Genomic DNA, 20,433 nt, shown 5'->3' with positions numbered 1-20,433 from the left:
TAGCTTCAGAGACAAGAATGATACACTCATAAAAATAGGTTGAACACACTCAGTAGATCATAAGCTTTGTAATGATACCTTACAAGAGACCTTTTGCATAAAGCATGTTCCAGTTACCTCATATTCACACTCATAAGCATATTTCCATAAACATATGGAGTGCAACATCCCAGTGGGGAGCCCGGCCTCTCCAGGGTGGAGGCAGGCAGCGGTGCATGCCACGGGGTGAATTGCACGGGCTGCACCATATCAAAGGCCTGTGTGGTTCAAAGAGCCTTTATCTGTGGGCCCTGGTGAGGCAGGACAGCCTCCTTCTGGACCCACAGCAGCCTCTGTTCAGTTCCCATCAATTGGGAGCACAAAGGACAATGGGAGGTGGTGGATGGAGGAAGCTGGTTGGCTGGATGGAGGGCTGCTCCAAACGGAAAACATGCACCAGGCCATTGTCTGCAAACAGGGAAAAGCAAATTTGCCCCAGAGTGGGACGGGGAGCAAGGAGCTATCACAGCAGTGTCTGTGTGATGGGAGCACCCCAAGATCTCACCAGCGGGGGTGGGTACAATGAGCCAGAGCAAACCCCCTCCCCAGTTCTGCAGGGCTGGCCCTGTGCCAAGGGCCCCCCCAGCAGACCTGGTTAGGAAACTGGCGGGGGGGGGGGAATGCATCAACATTTGGTCAATTTTTTTCACAATTTTTCTTTTTTAATTTTTAAATTCAAAATGTGCAAATCTGACAAAAGTCTCCCACCACTGCTGGTCAGTGTGCGGACTTTAGCCAGGCTTCTAGGACTAGCCAGGCTAGACTGGGTCAGAGCAAGGGTCCGTATAGCCCAGTGTCCTGTCTTCCTACAGTGGACAAAGCCAGATGTTTCACAGGGAATGAACAGAACAGGGCAATTTCAAATGACCCAACCCCTGTTGTCTAGTCCTAGCTTCTGGCAGCCAGAGGGGGAGGGATACGTGGCATGAGGGTGTGTCCCTGACCATCTTAGCTAGCAGCCACTCATGGCCCTAACAGCCTCACTTTTCTTAGGGTTTATTAATTTCATTTTTCAGGGTTGATTTTTAGCACTTTTTGAGTTCTGTGTTCAGAAGTCGGGAGGGGGCCTCAGAGCTTTCTCTTTGTATGCAGCCGTAGTACTGTTGGAAACAGTATCCCTTTAAAGCACACAAGGGCCCGGTTAGCATACACCAGCGGGGTGTACACAGACCCGTTGGTGTCCAGCACAGAGTGCACTGTAGAAGGCAGAAGTCTGTAGTCCGCAGGCCCGCGTTACTGCTCCAGGGAGACGTGCCCTTAGATCTGAGCTCAGGAGAGGGACATCACCTGCAGAAACAAACTGTGCTGGGTAAGGGGTGAAGCTACCACGAACCGAGTAACCATTGCCAGCGGATTTCCAGCTTTTAGTGGATGAACACCGAACTCTTGCTTTTGGGTGGCTGGTTTTTTTGGTATCTAGGGTGTTTTACTGGTTGCATCCTAAAGTCAGAAGCCCCACTCATAAACTAGGAGCCCAGGAGTACTTGGGGAATGGCACCTTCTGTGGTTTATGCGTAGGCTTGGAAGGATTCGATTTTTATCAGTAAACCTTGATTTTGCTGTACACACGCACACAAACCCACAGAAAAATATTCCATTGGCCACAACTGACATTTACGGATCGGCAAAGGAAGAAAAATGGGGCTTGAGAACTCCTTCGAGTTTGATGTAAGGATAGTTACTTTGACAGCTGATGTAGACAATTTCTCTGAACAGTTACGAAGTGTTCACATTTCTAGGCCTACCATCATTAAATAGCTACTGTCCGAACTCCCATTGTCTGACCCCTCCCACCATTTCCTGCAACTGTGAACATTTAGATGAATTAAAATCAGAAAAATATTGCTTAAAAATAACCATCAGTGTTATCCATCGAAACAATAACAGCGACCAGTGAATGCTGCCAAGGCTACTGGATGTGAGGCCGGGGGCTGGAGAAGAGGCAGAGGAGGGACAGTGTGGCCTAGTTGACACAGCTGTGGTCTGAGACTGCTGCGCTCTGGGGTCTGTGCCCAGCTCACCCTTGCCCTGCTGGGTGATTGTCACGGAGTGTGGGGGAGTCCAGGCCCTGCACCCCTCTTCCTGGGATTCACTGAGACTCTCAGCCAGCCAGTAAAACAGAAGGTTTATTGGACAACAGGAACACAGTCCAAAACAGAGCTTGTGGGTACACCCAGGACCCCTCAGTGAAATCCTTCTGGGGGAGCAGGGAGCTTAGACCCCAGCCCTGGGGTTCCCTGTGTTCCTCCACCCAGCCCCAAACTGAAACTAAACCCACCGAGCAGGTTCCCTGCTGCAGCCTCCGTCCACATTCCTGGGCAGAGGTGTCACCTCCCCCTCCCCCTCCTGGCTCAGGTGACAGGCTCTCAGGTCTCCCGTCCCCAGGGCACATTCCCAGGTCAACACTCCCCCCTCCCTGCTGCGTCACATCGTCACATCTCTCCCCCCTTCGAGACTGAACTGAGCGGGGTCACTGTGACCAGTGACCTGGGGAAGTTCGGGGCCCCCTCTCCGGGACAGCGCATCCGCTATCAGGTTGGCACTTCCCTTCACATGGACCACATCCATGTCGTAATCCTGCAGGAGCAGGCTCCACCTCAGGAGCTTGGCGTTGGCTCCTTTCATCTGGTGCAGCCAGGTCAGGGGAGAGTGGTCGGTGTACACGGTGAAGTGTCGCCCGAAGAGATAGGGCTCTAGTTTCTTGAGGGCCCACACCATGGCCAGGCACTCCTTCTCGATGGCCGCGTAGTGTTGCTCCCGGGGTAGCAACTTCTTGCTCAGATACACGATGGGGTGTCTCTCCCCCTTTTCATCCTCCTGCATTAACACCGCCCCCAGTCCCGTGTCGGAGGCGTCGGTGAACACCACAAAGGGCTTGTCAAAGTCTGGGTTTGCTAGAACTGGGCCACTGACCAGAGCCTCCTTCAGCGCCCGGAAAGCCTCCTGGCACTGCTCGGTCCAGACCACCTTGTCTGGCTTCCCCTTCTTGCATAGCTCAGTGATGGGGGTGGCTATGGCGCTAAAGTGGGGCACAAATCTTCGGTAGTATCCTGCCATCCCAATAAAGGCTTGGACCTGCTTTTTGGTGTGGGGAGCGGGCCAGTCTCTGATCACCTCCACCTTGGCCGGTTCCGGCTTTAGGCGGCCGCTCCCCACCCGATGGCCCAGGTAAGATACTTCAGCCATCCCCACCTTGCACTTCTCCGCTTTGACAGTCAGCCCAGCCCCCTGGAGTCGGTCCAGCACTTGTCTAACCTGGGACACGTGGTCCTCCCAGGTCTGGCTAAAGACACAGATGTCGTCAATATACGCCACGGCAAAACTCTCCATCCCCCTCAGGAGCTGGTCCACCAGGCGCTGGAAGGTGGCCGGCGCTCCCTTGAGGCCGAAAGGCAGGGTCAGAAACTCATAGAGCCCCAGAGGGGTGATAAAGGCCGATTTCAGCCGGGCATCTGCATCCAGCGGCACCTGCCAGTAGCCCTTTGTAAGGTCCATGGTGGTAAGGTACCGAGCTCCTCCCAGCTTGTCTAGGAGCTCGTCTGGCCTGGGCATGGGGTAGGCATCCGATACAGTGATGGCATTGAGCTTCCGATAGTCCACACAGAACCGGACTGACCCATCCTTTTTGGGGACCAGCACCACCGGCGAGGCCAAGGGCTGGCCGATGGCTGGATCACCCCCAAAGCCAGCATGTCCCGGACCTCTCTTTCCAGGTCCTGAGCAGTTTTCCCTGTGACTCGGAAGGGGGAGCATCTTATCGGCGGGTGCGACCCTGTCTGCACCCGGTGGACAGTCAGATTAGTGCGTCCAGGCTGGTTGGAAAACAGCTGTCGGTACGGATGCAGCACCCCCCTGACCTCAGCTTGCTGGGCAGGGGTGAGCTGATCCGAGAGGGGGATTGTTTCCAGGGGGGAACCAGCTCTGGTCCCCGGGAATAGATCTACTAAAGGGTCATCTCCCTGCTCCTCCCACTGACCACACACAGCTAACACCACATTCCCCCTGGCATAATATGGCTTCATCATATTCACATGGTACACCCGGCGGTGGTGGGCCCGGTTCGACAGCTCCACCACATAGTTTACCTCATTGAGCTGCTTGACGACCTTGAACGGGCCCTCCCAGGCGGCCTGTAGTTTGTTCTTTCTCACGGGGATGAGAACCATCACCTGATCCCCGGTGGCGTAGGCCCGGGCCCGCGCCGTGCGGTCATACCAGACCTTCTGCTTCCTCTGGGCTCTGGCCAGATTCTCCCTGGCCAGGCCCATGAGTTCAGCCAGTCTCTCTCGGAAGGTCAGGACATACTCCACCACTGACTCTCCATCGGGAGTGGCCTTCCCCTCCCACTCGTCTCTCATCAGGTCCAGGGGGCCCCTCACCCTCCTTCCATATAACAGTTCGAAAGGCGAAAATCCGGTAGACTCCTGGGGCACCTCCCTGTACGCGAACAGCAGGTGAGGTAAGTACTTGTCCCAATCCTGCGGGTGCTGGTTCATAAAGGTTTTCAGCATCATCTTTAGCGTCCCGTTAAACCTCTCCACCAGCCCATTGGACTGGGGGTGATACGCTGAGGCCCAGTCATGCCGGACCCCACATTTCTCCCACAAGCACCGGAGCAGGGCCGACATGAAGTTGGAGCCTTGGTCTGTCAAGACTTCCCTGGGGAACCCCACTCGGCTGAAAATGGTCAGGAGCGCATCTGCCATGGTGTCTGCTTCAATGGAAGCTAAGGGCACTGCCTCGGGGTAGCGGGTGGCGAAATCTACCACCACCAGAATGTATTTCTTCCCCGACCGGGTCGTCTTGCTGAGAGGCCCCACGATGTCCATGGCCACCTTCTGGAAAGGCTCCTCTATGATGGGCAAAGGTCTCAAAGCCGCTTTCCCCTTGTCCCGGGCCTTCCCCACCCTCTGACAGGGGTCACAGGATCGGCAATACTGCCGGACGGTGGTAAAGACCCCGGGCCAGTAAAAGTTCTGTAGCAACCTCTGCCGGGTGCGCCGGATTCCCTGGTGCCCTGCGAGGGGGATGTCATGGGCCAGGGACAGGAGCTTGCGGCGGTACTTCTGGGGGACCACCAGCTGCCTCCTGATCCCACAGGACTCCCCTTCCCCTGGGGGAGCCCATTCTCGGTACAGGAACCCCTTCTCCCACAGGAACCTCTCCTGGCAGCCTCTCCTCATGGTCCGTCCCTCACTGAGGTCGGCCAGGTCCCTGAGCTTCTGCAAGGAGGGATCTTTCCTCAACTCGGCCTGGAACTCAGCGGCTGGGGAAGGGATGGGGCCCGGTTCCCCCTCCGTGGCCAGGTCTGAGGCCGCAGCCTCTCTGAGCCGTGCCCCTCGGCGCTCCCTCCCCACCCGAGTAGGGTCTCGCGCCTCCAGTGTGGTACCCTCCCCAGGGTCAGGTCGCAGGGCCCCTCGCCGGCTCTGGCTACGGGTCACAACCAGGGCGGTCTGGGGGTCGCTTGGCCAGTCCTCTAGGTCCCCCCCCATCAAAACTTCAGTGGGCAAATGGTGGTGTACCCCCACATCCTTGGGGCCCTCCTTGGTCCCCCATTTCAGGTGTACCCTTGCCACGGGCACCTTAAATGGGGTCCCGCCCACCCCCGTCAGGGTCAGGTAGGTGTTGGGCACCACCCGATCTGGGGCCACCACCTCGGGCCGGGCCAGCGTCACCTCCGCGCCCGTATCCCAGTATCCATTGACCTTCCTCCCATCCACCTCCAGGGGAACAAGGCACTCTCTCCGGAGGGACAGCCCCGCACCCACCCTGTAAACCGAGCACCCTGAGTCCAGAGCCTCCAGCCCTCTGGCGGGGCTGGCTGGGGGTTGTCAAGGTTCCTCCCCCACTCTGAACTCTAGGGTACAGATGTGGGGACCTGCATGAAAAACCTCCTAAGCTTATCTTTACCAGCTTAGGTCAAAACTTCCCCAAGGTACAAAATATTCCACCCTTTTGTCCTTGGATTGGCCGCTACCACCACCAAACAAATACTGGTTACTGGGGAAGAGCTGTTTGGACACGTCTTTCCCCCCAAAATACTTCCCAAAACCTTGCACCCCACTTCCTGGACAAGGTTTGGTAAAAAGCCTCACCAATTTGCCTAGGTGACTACAGACCCAGACCCTTGGATCTTAAGAACAATGAACAATCCTCCCAACACTTGCACCCTCCCTTTCCTGGGAAATGTTGGATAAAAAGCCTCACCAATTTGCATAGGTGACCACAGACCCAAACCCCTGGATCTGAGAACAATGAAAAAGCATTCAGTTTTCTTACAAGAAGACTTTTAATAAAAATAGAAGTAATTAGAAATAAGAAATCCCCCCTGTAAAATCAGGATGGTAAATACCTTACAGGGTAATTAGATTCAAAACATAGAGAACCCCTCTAGGCAAAAACCTTAAGTTACAAAAAAGATACACAGACAGAAATAGTTATTCTATTCAGCACAATTCTTTTCTCAGCCATTTAAAGAAATCATAATCTAACACATACCTAGCTAGATTACTTACTAAAAGTTCTAAGGCTTCATTCCTGGTCTATCTCCGGCAAAGACAAAATGTAGACAGACACACAAACCCTTTGTTTCTCTCCCTCCTCCCAGCTTTTGAAAATATCTTGTCTCCTCATTGGTCATTTTGGTCAGGTGCCAGCCAGGTTACCTTTAGCTTCTTAACCCTTTACAGGTGAGAGGAGATTTCCTCTGGCCAGGAGGGATTTTAAAGGGGTTTACCCTTCCCTTTCTATTTATGACAGGGGTACTCTTCCCTCCTGAGCAGGTGGCAAACTGGTAGCCCCCCTTTCCTGGGTCGCCTGCCCCTCGTCCAGCTGAGTCCCTACCCAGTTAACCCTGGGTAGGTTGGGTCTGCTCAGTTTGTCCCGGAGCCCGGGGCACTGGGCCCGTACGTGGCCTCTCTGGCCACAGTGATAGCAGCTCAGGTCACGTTGGTCCCCTCGAACGGGTCGGAGGGGCCCGACACCAGGCGTTCCCCTTTGGAGGGGGTTCTCCCTATTTCCCCGCTGGGAGGCCCCATGGTGACTCTCTCTCTGCATCGGGGGGGGCCTGTTCTTTTGGGACTCCTCCCGGCTACCCCCTGACCGACTGTTCACAAACTCGTCGGCCAGCTGCCCTGCATGCTGGGGGTTCGCGAGCTTTTTGTCCACCAGCCACAGCCTCAGGTCGGAAGGGCACTGTTCATACAGGTGCTCGAGTACAAACAGGTCAAGCAGGTCCTCTTTAGTTTGGGCCCCCGCTGTCCACTTGCGGGCATATCCCTGCATCCTGTTGACCAGTTGTAGGTAGGTGACCTCAGGCGTTTTACGCTGACTCCGGAACCTTCTCCGGTACATCTCGGGGGTCAGCCCAAACTCACGGAGCAGGGCCTGTTTGAACAGTTCATAGTCCCCTGCCTCTGCCCCTGTCATCCGGCTGTAGACCTCCACGGCTTTGGGGTCCAGTAAGGGGGTGAGGAACTGGAGCCTGTCTGCAGGGTCAACCCTGTGCAGCTCGCAGGCATTCTCAAAGGCCGTCAGGAAGCTATCCATGTCCTCCCCCTCCTTCCGCTGGGCCAGGAAGCACTTATCAAAGCTCCTTGCAGTCTTGGGTCCCCCCTCACTCACCGCAGCCGGGGCCCCACTGCTCCTCAGCCTGGCCAGCTCCAGTTCATGCTGTCTTTGTTTCTCCTTCTCCTGCTGCTCATGTTGACATTCCCTCTCCTTCTCCTGACGTTCCCTCTCCTTCTCCTGACGCTCCCTCTCCTTCTCCTCCTGCTCATGTTGACGTTGTTTCTCCTTCTCCTCCTGCTCATGTTGACGTTGTTTCTCCTTCTCCGCCTGCTCATGTTGACGTTGTTTTTCATGATCCTCCAGCTCCCTCATTTTCCTCTCCCTCTCCCATTCCAGCCGCATCCGCTCCAGGGATGGGGAGCTCCGCTGGGAGGATCCCCTGCTGGCTGCTGGGGTCAGGGGGCCCTCGGTATTCGCTGGGCTTCCCACAACCCCTCCCCCAGGCATAGGTAGGAAGGGTCTCGGGGTGTCCTGGGCAGCAGTCTGACCCCTCCCAGCCTGGTCAGGCCCCAGGGCCCACGCTGTGTCCGCCGGGCGGCTTCCCTCAGGGACAGGGATCGGGTCATCCAAGCGATCCCTCTCCTCCAGCTGGGCAATCAGCTGTTCCTTGGTGGACCTCCCGACGCGCAGCCCCCTCTGCCTGCACAGCTCCACCAGGTCGCTCTTAAGGCGTTTAGCGTACATCTCCCGGCTGGCCACTCGCAGGCCGGGCAGCTGTCCACGGTTTCCAGGAAAAGCCCCTAGTGTGCCAGTCCTTCTTGAGGTCACCACCTCTTTGCCAGGGTCGAGCTGCAGACTCCTCCGCCCCTGGGACCGCTCGCTGCAATCCCCCGGGGGACCCTGTTACTGCAAAAGTCCTTCTCTCTGGTCACACACTCCCAGGGGTTAACCTCCCCCTGAAACCGTCTCTCTCTGAATCTTCAGCACGCCTGGTCCCCGTCAATCCCCCTTCGTTTTACTGTTCCCCAGTCACTTACTGCAGGAAGCGCCGTTCACGGGGTGCAGTAGATCCCACCGCTGCCACCAGTTGTCACGGAGTGTGGGGGAGTCCAGGCCCTGCACCCCTCTTCCTGGGATTCACTGAGACTCTCAGCCAGCCAGTAAAACAGAAGGTTTATTGGACAACAGGAACACAGTCCAAAACAGAGCTTGTGGGTACACCCAGGACCCCTCAGTGAAGTCCTTCTGGGGGAGCAGGGAGCTTAGACCCCAGCCCTGGGGTTCCCTGTGTTCCTCCACCCAGCCCCAAACTGAAACTAAACCCACCGAGCAGGTTCCCTGCTGCAGCCTCGGTCCACATTCCTGGGCAGAGGTGTTACCTCCCCCTCCCCCTCCTGGCTCAGGTGACAGGCTCTCAGGTCTCCCGTCCCCAGGGCACATTCCCAGGTCAACACTCCCCCCTCCCTGCTGCGTCACATCGTCACAGTGATGTTCGACATGTCCCTTCCCAGCTCTCCGTGCCTCTGTACCTGGGCAGCACCCACCGCAGCAGGGCCCTGCTCGCAGCAGGGGTGTCTGGGTACTCCTGGGATATAGGTAATAACCTCTCTGTTGCTGCTTCAACCCACCAGAGAAAAGCAACTCCTCTCCGTCCCGCCATGGGCCAAGGGTTTCTTTGCTGCCTGCAGCCCCTGCAGCCCAGCGGAGCCCAGCTGACAGGCAGCCGTGGCAAGAGGGGCCCCTCTGAGCCGAGTCCCAGGTCCCAGGTGTGGGACACTCCATGGAGAACACAGGCCAGTCCCAGCCTAGCTGGGAGCATGGGCCGGCTCCTCGCACAAGCAGGGAGAAAAGCATCCCTGGGCGACGGAACAACCCGGAGCAGGGTGTTGCACCCCCACCTACCAGCCACACCTGCTCCAGTGCCCTGTCCCTTGTGGCTGCAGCCCAGAGCTGCTCTAGGCCCTACAGAGAGCAGGGCCCAAGCCGCATCTCTTGGCTCCCGTGGCCTGGATTTGGGCCTCGGAAGGTCCTGGTTCTGTGATGGCAGCACCTCGAGCTCTGTTGGGAGGGGGGGGATCAGAGCCCAGGAGAGCTTACCCGCAGACCAGCTGCAGAATGGGCAGCAGCCACACTAGCTTCTCCCGCAGTGCTCAAACCAGACCAGTGCAGGGAAGGGCTCTCTGCTGAGCCTCGCACCCTGGCCTGCAAAGGAACAGCACAAGCCCCCCGCACTCCTGGGGTTCCCCAGCCCGCTCGGGTGTCTCTCTGCTGCGTGGAAGAAAGCCTGCCCAGAACTCTTCCCCCCGACTGGTCCTGGGCTCCCTGCTCACAGCCCATCTCTGCGCTCTCCCTCCTGTCTGGTCCCTCAGAGGCCTGACAGGGTCTGGATTTGGGGACGGACTGGGTAGGCAGCCGTTCTGCAGAAAAGGACCTGGGGATTACAGCAGACGAGAAGCTGGATACGAGTCAGCAGTGTGCCCTTGTTGCCAAGAAGGCCAACGGCATATTGGTCTGCATTAGTAGGATCATTGCCAGCAGATAGAGAGAAGTGACTATTCCCCTCTATTTGGCACTGGTGAGGCCACACCTGGAGTATTGCATCCACTTTTGGTCCCCCCACTACAGAAGGGATGTGGACAAATTGGAGAGAGTCCAGCAGAGGGCAACGAAAATGATTACGGGGCTGGGGCCAATGTTCCCTCTAATTTTTGACAGGCCATGTGTGCAAAAAATTTCTTCTGTGAAAATTTTTGTGTGCGCGGTGTTTCGCTGTGTGCGCGGGGTTTAGGATCTGTGTGTGCACGCACACGCACACAGCTTAGAGGGAAGAGTGGTTGGGGCACATGATTTACGACGAGAGGTTGAGGGAACTGTGGTTATTTAGTCTGCGGAAGAGAGAATGAGGGGGGATTTGATAGCTGCTTTCAACTACCTGAAAGGGGGTTCCAAAGAGGATGGAGCTCGGCTGTTCTCAGTGGTGGCAGATGACAGAACGAGGAGTAATGGTCTCAAGTTGCAGTGGGGGAGGTCTAGGTTGGATATTAGGAAACATTATTTCACTAGGAGGGTGGTGAAGCACTGGAATGGGTTACCTAGGGATGTGGTGGGATCTCCATCCTTAGAAGTTTTTAAGGTCAGGCTTGACAAAGCCCTGGCTGGGATGATTTAGTTGGAGATTGGTCCTGCTTTGAGCAGGGGGTTGGACTAGATACCTCCTGAGGTCCCTTCCAACCCTGAGATTCTATGGATTTAGCACCCTGGGCTGCAGAGATCCCCATCCAGAACCTGAGTCTGGGGCCAGAAGCCTGCAGGAAGGCAGGAATGGGGCCTTTGGAGACCTGTTTTCTCAGCACTGGGCTGAGCTCCAACAGCTCCTGTCACTACTCTCCAGGGAGCCAGAGCAGAAAGGTCCCACAGGTCTCTCCTACCATCAGGGCCAGCTCCAGCATTTTTACTACCCCAAGCGGCAAAAAAACAAAAAAACAAAAAACCTTGCCACCGAACACGGAGGTGGAGTGATGGTGCGGCCGCCGAATTGCTGCCGGCGACCGTAGGAGAGTCACGTCTCCGCCGCCAAATTGCTGCCTAGCGCGAAACGCGCTGTGAGGGCGGATTGCTGCCCCAGAGCCCGCCGTCCTGTCGCCCCTTTACATTGGCCACCCCAGGCACCTGCTTGGTTCGCTGGTGCCTGGAGCCGGCCCTGCCTACCATACACCCCATTTTGGATCCAGCCCACCCCCCAGGGCTGACTCTGGGCTCCCATCTCATTAGCAGTCACTCCTTGCTCTAGCAGTATCTTTTCAGATGCTCCCTGCTCAACAGCTCTGTTTTCTAAAGAGCCCTGAACTTTAGCCCCATTCCCTTGTTGCCTCTGCCCCCTGCTTTAATCTCCCTGGGAATGGCAAAGGAGCCCTCAATGGCAAAGCAGTTTAGCAGAAAATGATTGACCCGACCTCAGTGTTTTTCAACAATAAAAAACACAGAGGCAGAACAAAGTGGGACAATTCCCTTTGGAAAAAGCCCCAGGCCCGGTCCCACCCAGCCAGGGATCTAGGGGAGAGCGTCCAGGCTGTAGGACTGTGCCCTCAGCAGGACCCTAGGGCCGCAGGCATTGCTTATCTTATTTGGCTTGTGCTTCAGACACTCGGAGCCTCACCAGGGGAGGGGGTTGAGTGTCTCCAGGGGTGGGCAGCCGCCTGCAGGGCCTTTCACCGAAACGTGACCTGTTCAAGCCAGGCCTGGGTCAGAAGTCCAAGCAGTAGCCTGCCTGTAATGAGACAGGTGCTCTCAGTCCACACCCAGCAAAGAGGCCATTGGTGCCCCAAGAGCTGCCTGTCTCCCTGGATGGACCTGAGTAGGCCCCTCGCCAGCCATGGAGATGGAGAGTGAGCCCTTGATTCTCCAGGGTGGGGGAGGCTCACTTATGCTGCTTGTGTGGCTCCGGCTCCATGGACAAAGGAATCCAGGGCCAGGGACCCAGCACAGAGTTCACAAGAGGCAACCTGCCCTTGAACCTCTGGGCCAGCATGTGGAAAAGGGGCCACTGACTCTGCTTTTGGTGGCCCAACTTGAGACCCCTGATTTTCAGGGGAGCTGAGCACCCCTGTGTCCAGCTGAAGTCAGTGGGAGCCGTGGCACAGCACCATCCAGTGGGCCCTGCGGGTATCTGGCAGAAAGTAGGCTAGCGCAGTGCTTCTCAAGCTATCTGATGTGGGGGACCGGCAATTTTATTTTCCAATGTGCACACAGACCGGCAGCCGATGGCTCATGGACCGGCACCGGTCTGCGGACCACCACTTTGAGTAGCACTGGGCTAGAGAACAGGGTGAACAACAACCCATCTCTAATTGGGTAGGACAGTCCCAAAATGTACATTTCCAAGTCCCGGTCCCGGCTGAATGACTCTGGGACAGCATTTGTCCCAGATTCCCTGCGGTGTCACTCCACACCAGCCGGGGGCTCAGGAGCAGCGCCAGCCTCTTCCCGATGGAGGGGACTGAGGTGGGCCTTAGCCTCCTCCTTGCCATGAAGCCATGCCCCTGCTCCACCTCTTCCCCTGAGACCCCACCCCTGGCCAGGCCGGAAGCCAAAGCCGGACCATGACCATGGTAAGAGCCGCCCAGGGAGTCTGAAGCACAAGCTGCTGTAGGGAGCCTCACCTGTCCTGGGCTGCACAACCCAGGGGGCGGGGACACTGGCTGGGAGCTGCTTTTGTGCACCCTGGTCCCCCGCCCAGGGCAGATGAAGCGGTTGGGGCTCCCCACAGTGGCCCAGGCTGCCTGGGCAGCTCTTACCATGATCTGACTCTGGCTTGGCCAGGAGGTGGGGCCTTGCGGGGAAGAGGAGCAGGGCCATGGGGGGTGCGGCTCCTGCATGTGTCCTGTTTTTGCATTTTGAAAAGATGGTCACCCTACTAGAGACCCAGAAGCAGACAGTTCAGGCATCTGGGAGTCCACCCTGTTTCAGTGTCACCAATCCCAGGCTCAGAAATCACTTCAGGGCCAAAAAATCCAGCAAGTCATTAAAATATAGTAAACCTGGGATGCTTTTCTCTGCCTTCTGTGCCTTCAGAGTGCACACTGGTCACCTTTGCAGGGTTTCCTCTGCCAGCAGGATGGCTCAAAACTGACCTTTTAAAAAATGAAAGCTGAGTCCTCACCTATTCCCCAGCCTCCAGGAACTGGGGCTTTACGGGGAACACCAAATAGCACGGCATGGCAGCACAGCTTGTTGTCTCTGAGCCTCCTTCCGACACAGCACATCGGGGATTTGGCCCTGGGGTCTCTGGCTGGGCCCGGACACACCGCTGCTCTCAGAATCATGGAACAGGTACGATGGGGCTTCCCCAGCTGCGCTGCTGAGGCTGGAGGGGAAGCGCTGGGCGCACCAGGGGCCGATACACAGCGCTCTCTCTGCGAGACCCTTTGTCGGGGATGTCCCAGAGGCTGTTGCCCTCATACCCTTTAACCTCTCACCCTCTTGTCCTCCTTCAGCTCCCCAGGCTGCATGCTGGCATCTCCATCTTCCGCCTCGAGACACCTGGAGCTCCAGAGCCAGCTCTCTCTTCAGAGCTCGGGCAGCCCACCCTCCTTCCAGCTCTACCACTGCGCTGCTATCTCTCATGCCTGGCATGCTTGGCACTCTCCTGATCCAGGCTCTGGGCAGGGCCTTCTCTACAGGGAGGAGCATGCAGCATGACTGCCTGGCATTGGTGTGCCTACAGGCGGCAGCCTGCCAGCAGCGAGTTGGGGAGTGGCGGGAGGGATCTCACGGGGCAGCTTGTTCAGGAGCCTCGGCCCTGCTGCCGCGACGCTCGGCTGGGCAAGGCCAGTTGTGGGAGCTGAACGCTGCCTGTCCTGCCCGGTGCGACGTTCACGTTTCTCCGGAGAAACTCAGGCCGGGAGCACCTTGGAGGGGTGGATCTTCTCTCTGGGCAGGGCAGGCGCTGGAGCCAGGGGGCTCAGAGCTGGCGCTGTGGGGGGAAGCTGCTGGGGAGGCAGAGGAGAGGGGCTATGAGGCAGTGGATCTCGGCGCTTACGGGTGACTTGGCAGAGATCAGTGCTCCTGTGTGTCACCCAGCTGTGGCGGGTTCGCCTCCCCGCACGACAGGGCAGCATTGCTCGGGGAGGCGCAGCCTCTGCTGTGCTGGGGAGGGCGACTGCCCAGGCCTGGCCTTGTCGCTGATCAGTGGAACGGCAGCCTGAGCTTCCCCTGTCCAGGGCAAAGGAACCTGTAGAACAATGGGGGGAAGCTCAAGGCGCGGGGGAGTCACAGAAATCCAGGCAAGGTCACCTCCGGCCCGGCCTGCTGGGACCAGGCAGGACCGCTCCCCTCCCCCACTTCGCAGACTGCTCCACCCGGCAACGGGTCTCCCTGAACCCTGGCTGAGGACCCCCGCAATCCCTGCCGGGAGAGGGAGTGCGCCTGCGCCCACCCACACACAGGCCACCAGCGCCTTGTAACTTGCCAGGAGATGTGCCAAGGAGCCAAGCAGCTACTCTAAATTAGCTCAGGATGCGAGGAGCCGGGAAGGTGGAGGCGGGGAGGGGTTTGGCTTCCTAGGGCTGCTCCTGCGGTTTCCCTCTGGTCACTCCCTCCTCTGCCTGCTGCTCCCCCAGGGCTGGTACAAAAGGGGGCTGCTCAGTCCCTCATGCAGGAAATCCAGAGTTAATCATTAATGGCACCTGGATCCCTGCAGTTCAAGGGTGTTACGCAGGAGGTGGAGGCCCCTCCCCCATCCGGGGGGGGGTGTGTGTGTGCAGAGAGCTGGGGGGTGCTGGGGAGGTGAAGCATAACAGGAGCCTTTGAGATGTGGGGAGAGCTGCAGAGGCAGAAGCTGAGTCATTGGCCTGTTTCAGAGATGGACAAAGCCAAAGGAAATGAAAAATCCCCAAGAAAAGAGCAGGAGTACTTATGGCACCTTAGAGGTTCATTCCCCCCCCCCCCCCGCCCCGCGCAAGCACTAGGCAGTGCAGCGGGGCTCAGAGCAGTGTGGATGCCCCTGCGGATGGCGGGGCTCAGGGCACCTCCCTGCTGCGTCCCAGAGCCTGAGTAACCAGTGGGGTGCCCTGGTTGTCCTCCCCTGCTCTGCAGTTTGCACTGGGGGGAGGCCAGGGTTCACAGGAGATGGACAGGTCAGAGACGGCTCCAGGACCATTCATTCTCCCCCCGAGCAGTGCGGAGGGAATGGAAAAGCTGCCTCTGCTTTTTGCAGAAAACCGGTGAGGCTTCAACTGGCCACAACCCATACAGAGCCCCTGGTGCTCCCTGTAACATGCCGGGTGGCAGACTTTGTGAGGAGCTTCTCATCACCTGTAATGGGCGGGGTCAGGAACCATGGTCACTGGCAGGTGGCAGGGTACAGTAGAAAACAACGGAAGCAAATACTTGCCTGTCCAAGTGAACTCTCTTTGCCCAGGCCCACACCCTCTTTGCACTCACTGTCCATGCAAGTCCCAGGAGCTGAGTTTCAGCAGCACAAACTTCTCCAGATACTTGTCTGTGTGACCAGTAAATTTTTAATTTGCTCGTGCTCACCTGGTCAGAGAGAGGGAAAAGTGGGCATGTGATCTGTTCAGTCAATCACAGCTGAAATTGCCTATTGGCCATGGATCCTGAGGGTGAAAATCAGATAGGAGGTTTGCAGAATATGAGATTATGGGATGAAGTCGCATTGGTTGGCAGAGATGTCCCCGAAGTGGGAAAAGGAGCCAAGATTCAACCAGTAGATTATTGGTTGTGAATTATTTGCTCATTATTATAATACTGGGCTTTGATTAAATACCCGACATAGGTAAGTGATAGCTTGGCCCATCACTGAAATGCAGCCTCCTCTGGGGGGGATGGTTAACAGCACACAACAATGCTGCATGCCACTTTGGGGCAGGAAGTGAAGAAGGATACTGTATTCTTTCAGAATGCTGGAGTAGACACAATGCCCTCACCAGGGGTAAAAATGGGCCAGGACACATGGCCTCAACACCATGGGATCTCTCATAGCCCCAGGTGTGACAGCGCCCCCTAGCACCAGACTGTGGATTGCTCAGCAGTGACAGAGAATCCCATGCTGCTCCCTGCAGCACCTTAAATATGCCAGCCTCCCTGCTTATCTCCTGAGTGGTGACAGGCCCCAGCCTGGCTGCAGGCCGATCCTAAGCATTGCACAACTGGCCAGGGGCGGGGGAGTCGCTTTCCCAATGAGCTGGGGATCAGCCATGGCTGGAGGCTGCATGCCAGCCTGGAAGGAGCAGTGGTTTGATCTGCAGTGGCAAATCCAGTGTTCCCCCAGCCGGGAATCATCCTGCATCCTTCCCATGTTGTTATGCCGACAAAACTACACAGGATCATTTCAGGGGACAAGACAAGATGTCACGTTTATTATAATAACACAATTTGATTTAACCACTAACTAATATCTAATACCTATGTACACACACACACACACACACCCCAAATGTTCTGAAGCTGCTAGATAGTTCCCAGTCCTGAATGTAGCTTGAGTTCGTGGCTTGGGTTCGTAGCTTGTGGAGGCTAACTGGCCAGGAAAGCCGGGCACAAGGAAGGGCTGGGTGTCTGATGGGTGTGCACCGATGCCCTTCCATGTTGGCAGCAGAATGTTACCCTCCAAAGTCTTCCATCTCACCCATCCTTTTTGTAGGCTTTAGTTTGAATCCAGAGGCTATCGGTCTTGCTGTGTCGTGTCAGGCTGCCTCTGGGTTCGGTGTGATTGATCACCCGTCAATTGCAGACATGACTTTCAGCCTGGGACCTGGCTTTGATGTTTCTTCAATTGTACCTTTGTTCTTTTCTTTTGAGGGTGGACTCTTCCTGCTTTGTCAGGGCTGTTGTCTGCATCTTCAGCCCTTGGTGTTTACACTTTATTTCATCAGGACAGGCTGGGGCTGGAGGTTGATTCCATCATCCATCCATCCCTCATTCCCACATCGAAACTACACGAATCAGATTACAGCAGGGTTTTGCAAAAATGAAGGTTGCAGCAAGCTTTTACAAAATGGAGTGAGCATTTAAAAATGGAGTTTGGGACAAGTTAAAATGGAGTTTGGGTTACACCATGGACACGTGTAAGGAACGGCAAACAGTGAACAGAAGTTACAATGTTGAAGTTACAATGCATCCAATGCAGTGAGCTGTAGCTCACAAAAGCTTATGCTCAAATAAATTGGTTAGTCTCTAAGGTGCCACAAGTACTCCTTTTCTTTTTAATGTTGAAGCAGTACAAGATTCAGTGATTTAAGCAGCAATTGGATTGAAAGTGAAACTCAAATAGCCAGTTATTGGGGTACCTGGTTTTATGAATGAATGTAGTTTAATTCATAAAACTTTACTTATTAAGTTATATTAATAAAGTGAACAATTAAAAACAATTTCATTGATCAGTTCTACAATGTCGAAGCACAGCCCTGGGCCGTGTACAACTCTTCCTGCTGTCTCCTGGCGGGGAAGGGACTGACTTCTCTCCCCGACTCCCTGGAGACTGAAAGAGGAAGGGGAAAGTCCCTGGGGGTCCTTTCCCCAGATGGGAGAACAGTGCTTTGAACAGGGGCTCCTGGGTACAGCCAAGTGAGCAGAGCACTAACCAGTGCCTGCTCTCTGCTCTGCCCCATGGCATGGGGGATGAGCGCAGCTCCCCAGTGGTTCACGCCTCCCTTCATGCTGCCTCTGCCTCCCGGTGTGGCCTGTAGGATAAAGGATCCCGGCTGCACAGGTGGAATGTCCTTAGCTAAAGCAGCCGCAGCATGGCCCCATGCAGCACCAGGATCTGCTGTAGCCCTGAGCATTGAGCAGGGTTCCAGCTGGGGAGATGGGGCCAAGGCGGGGGGGGGGGGGGGCTTGCAGGCGCCCAGATGTGCATCAGCCGGCTGGGGAGAGGTGGGAACCCTTACTGCAGCTCCCTGCTCTTGCAGCCTCTCCTATGGCGAAGGAGGTCTCTGTTGGAGCACAGGGTCCATGCTGTAATCCCGGCACGGCTGGCCGTGTGCACAGAGGGCAGCGTGTGTGCGAGAGGCTGTCTCCTTGGCTGCTTCCACTCCCTGAGGCACAGGCCGCTGTGCAGAGCATATGCACAGTGCAAGGGCCCGGTTGTGCTCTTGGACACTGGGGACCCTGCTGGTTTCAGGGGCTTTCAGCAGGCCCCCATCTCGGTGCAAAAGGCTTTGGTTGTGTCTGCTGGCGTTCCCGGGTCGGCCCCTGGCGGCGCACACAGCTGCAGGGTGTTCTGGGGCTGGGATCAGAGGTAACCTGGCTCAGTGGACTGAGCACAGGGCTGAGAGTGGGGATGCCAGACTCTCGGCCTCTGCCACTGATATGCTGCATGGCCTGAGCCTCTCGCTGGCCGGTGCAGAGCCAGTGGACCGATTGCCATTATGATTTGTACAGAGCTGCACAAGCCTGGTGCCGAGTGATGGGGATCGGTCCCTTCATCGTTCCCTTGGCTGGGAGCTGAGTTCCAGCTCTCAGGGGAGAACTGTGTCTAGCTGGGCCTACCTGGGCACCCCATGCGCTGGTTCCTGGGGATGTGGCTGTGACATGGGCTTATTTCCCCAGCTCCATTCTCCCAGGGGCCAGCTCTGCTACGTGTGGTTTGTGCTGTGGGCTGGGGCCACCTGAGGGCTCCTCGTTCCCCTCCCCCAGAGCCTGCAATGAGGTAACCATTCTTATCAAAGGTGGGGATGGGTGTCCTTTTATGGGGAGCCAATGTGGCTTGAGGACCCACACATTTCCTGATGGTAACACACAATGGCAGAGTGTCGACCTTTGTTTCCCCCCAATGACTGCTCACATAAGATAAGAGCCTACTACTGGTGCCAACTAATAGAGCTGGCTCCTTTAGCACAAGCTGAAACAGCCTATGCTTTTACTGCAGAAAGTTCTGGGTTCAGGCCCCAGCCGTGGCTCATGGGGGGCTCTGCAGTGTTCCCAGTGTCTCCTGGTGCAGCAGTGCACAGGAAGAAAAGGAGGACTTGTGGCACCTTAGAGACTAACCAATTTATTTGAGCATAAGTGCACAGGAGTAACCTTGCTGTGGACGTGCCCCATCCCACAGCCTGACACACAGGTGGTTCTTGTGCCCTATTGGCGACGATATCACACTCACATCATCCCCCCCAGGAGATACTCCCTGCCCTGCTCTGCTCGCTTACCCAGCAGCTGCCTCTACGCAGAGACCTATCAGGGTGTGATTAAAAGGCTGGTGGAAGAAACCATGGGAAAACAGCCAGTCACTGGCTGCCCCCAGGAAATTAAAACTGCACACCGTGGTGAGCTCTACATCTGTTTCCTTTGCCTGCTCCACCCTGCACAAGCCTGGCACGCTCTCCCTGGCTCCCGGTACCTCCACCAAGCTCAGCAAAGCAGGGTCATGAAATGGATCTTGCAGTCAGACCTGCACCCTGATCCGGCCATCAGATCCAGGGACCAATTCTGTAATGAGATCTGTGCCATGGTCCTGCCAGCGACGGCGAGATCAGCACCCGGGTCTGTGAGGACATCAGTCTTGCACTGTTTTAAAGGGACTCCAAACATTTCCCACATTTCAGCCAAAGCAGCTTGTTTTGTCTTGAGTGGCCCCTGCAGCGTTTGTGTCTGAAAACAGTGCAGCATGTGCTGGGGCTTGAGAGCCCTCAAGTGACACAAAGGGGACCCTGGGCAGTTTTATCAAGCTGCCAGTGCAGAAAGGGAGTGAGCACCAGAGCTGGCAGGAAGTATGTGCAGTTGTTACGTCAAAGTTGTTCTTTGCCGTGTGGTTTGAGCCTTTGCAGGTCAAGTTTTCACGCTTTTCTCTGGTCACAGGACAGAGGGCTAGAAACCGACTCTTAAAAACTGGAAGGTGAGATCCTCACCAAATCCCGGGACTCCAGGAGCTAGGTATTTAAGAACAAGCACCAAATACAGTGGTACAATGGCAAGAGACAGAAACACTGGATATGGGCCTGGATCTTCCAAAGTGACTAGCGGTTCTGGGTGTCCACCTCAAGACACTTAAAGGGGCCCAATTCTGCGAGAAGGTTCAGCTGGCACCCAGAAGCTGGGAACCTGGCTGCGCTCAGTGGGGCTGCGCAAGGTGAAGTCACTGTTTGCAGGATCAGGCCCTGCTCAGGATGTGCCCCCCGTTCCTAGGAACCTGATTGTGACTTCACCCAGCAGGACTCACTCCTGATTTGCCACGGCCGCGGCTCCTTCCTCCACCCCCCTCCCCGCGCCCAGCTCCCTTCCGGAGTCCGGACTCCAGGCCGGGTTTGGCCGCCAGCCGGCCGGGAGTGAGGAGCCGAGATTCGGAGCGGCGCCGCCGGGACAGGGCAGAGCGCAGGGAAAAGTTGCTCGTGGCCGGAGCGGGCGCCCGGCGGCCCAGCCAGACAAAGGGACGGA

At 56.5% G+C, this 20,433-nt stretch overlaps 1 protein-coding gene across 1 annotated transcript; it reads right to left on the bottom strand.

Annotated features, from left to right (window-relative positions):
• Window positions 1-1,235: 1,235 nt before the first annotated feature.
• On the bottom strand, window positions 1,236-8,773 carry LOC142000796 (uncharacterized). The gene is made up of 2 exons (XM_074975358.1): window positions 6,555-8,773; window positions 1,236-1,326 (listed from the first exon to the last, which is right to left on the bottom strand). The coding sequence occupies exon 1, from the start codon at window positions 8,290-8,292 to the stop codon at window positions 6,790-6,792; it is 1,503 nt and encodes a 500-aa protein (XP_074831459.1). The 5' UTR covers window positions 8,293-8,773; the 3' UTR covers window positions 1,236-1,326; window positions 6,555-6,789.
• Window positions 8,774-20,433: the final 11,660 nt, after the last annotated feature.

This window comes from Natator depressus, chromosome 18, assembly GCF_965152275.1.
Source record: "Natator depressus isolate rNatDep1 chromosome 18, rNatDep2.hap1, whole genome shotgun sequence".
NCBI classification, from domain to species: Eukaryota; Metazoa; Chordata; order Testudines; family Cheloniidae; genus Natator; species Natator depressus.
This window is presented reverse-complemented; position numbering and strand designations above follow the sequence as displayed.

Bases quoted from the DNA above. Each gene is read 5' to 3' on its own strand.
- LOC142000796 (XM_074975358.1), bottom strand. From the start codon at position 8,292: ATGTACGCTAAACGCCTTAAGAGCGACCTGGTGGAGCTGTGCAGGCAG.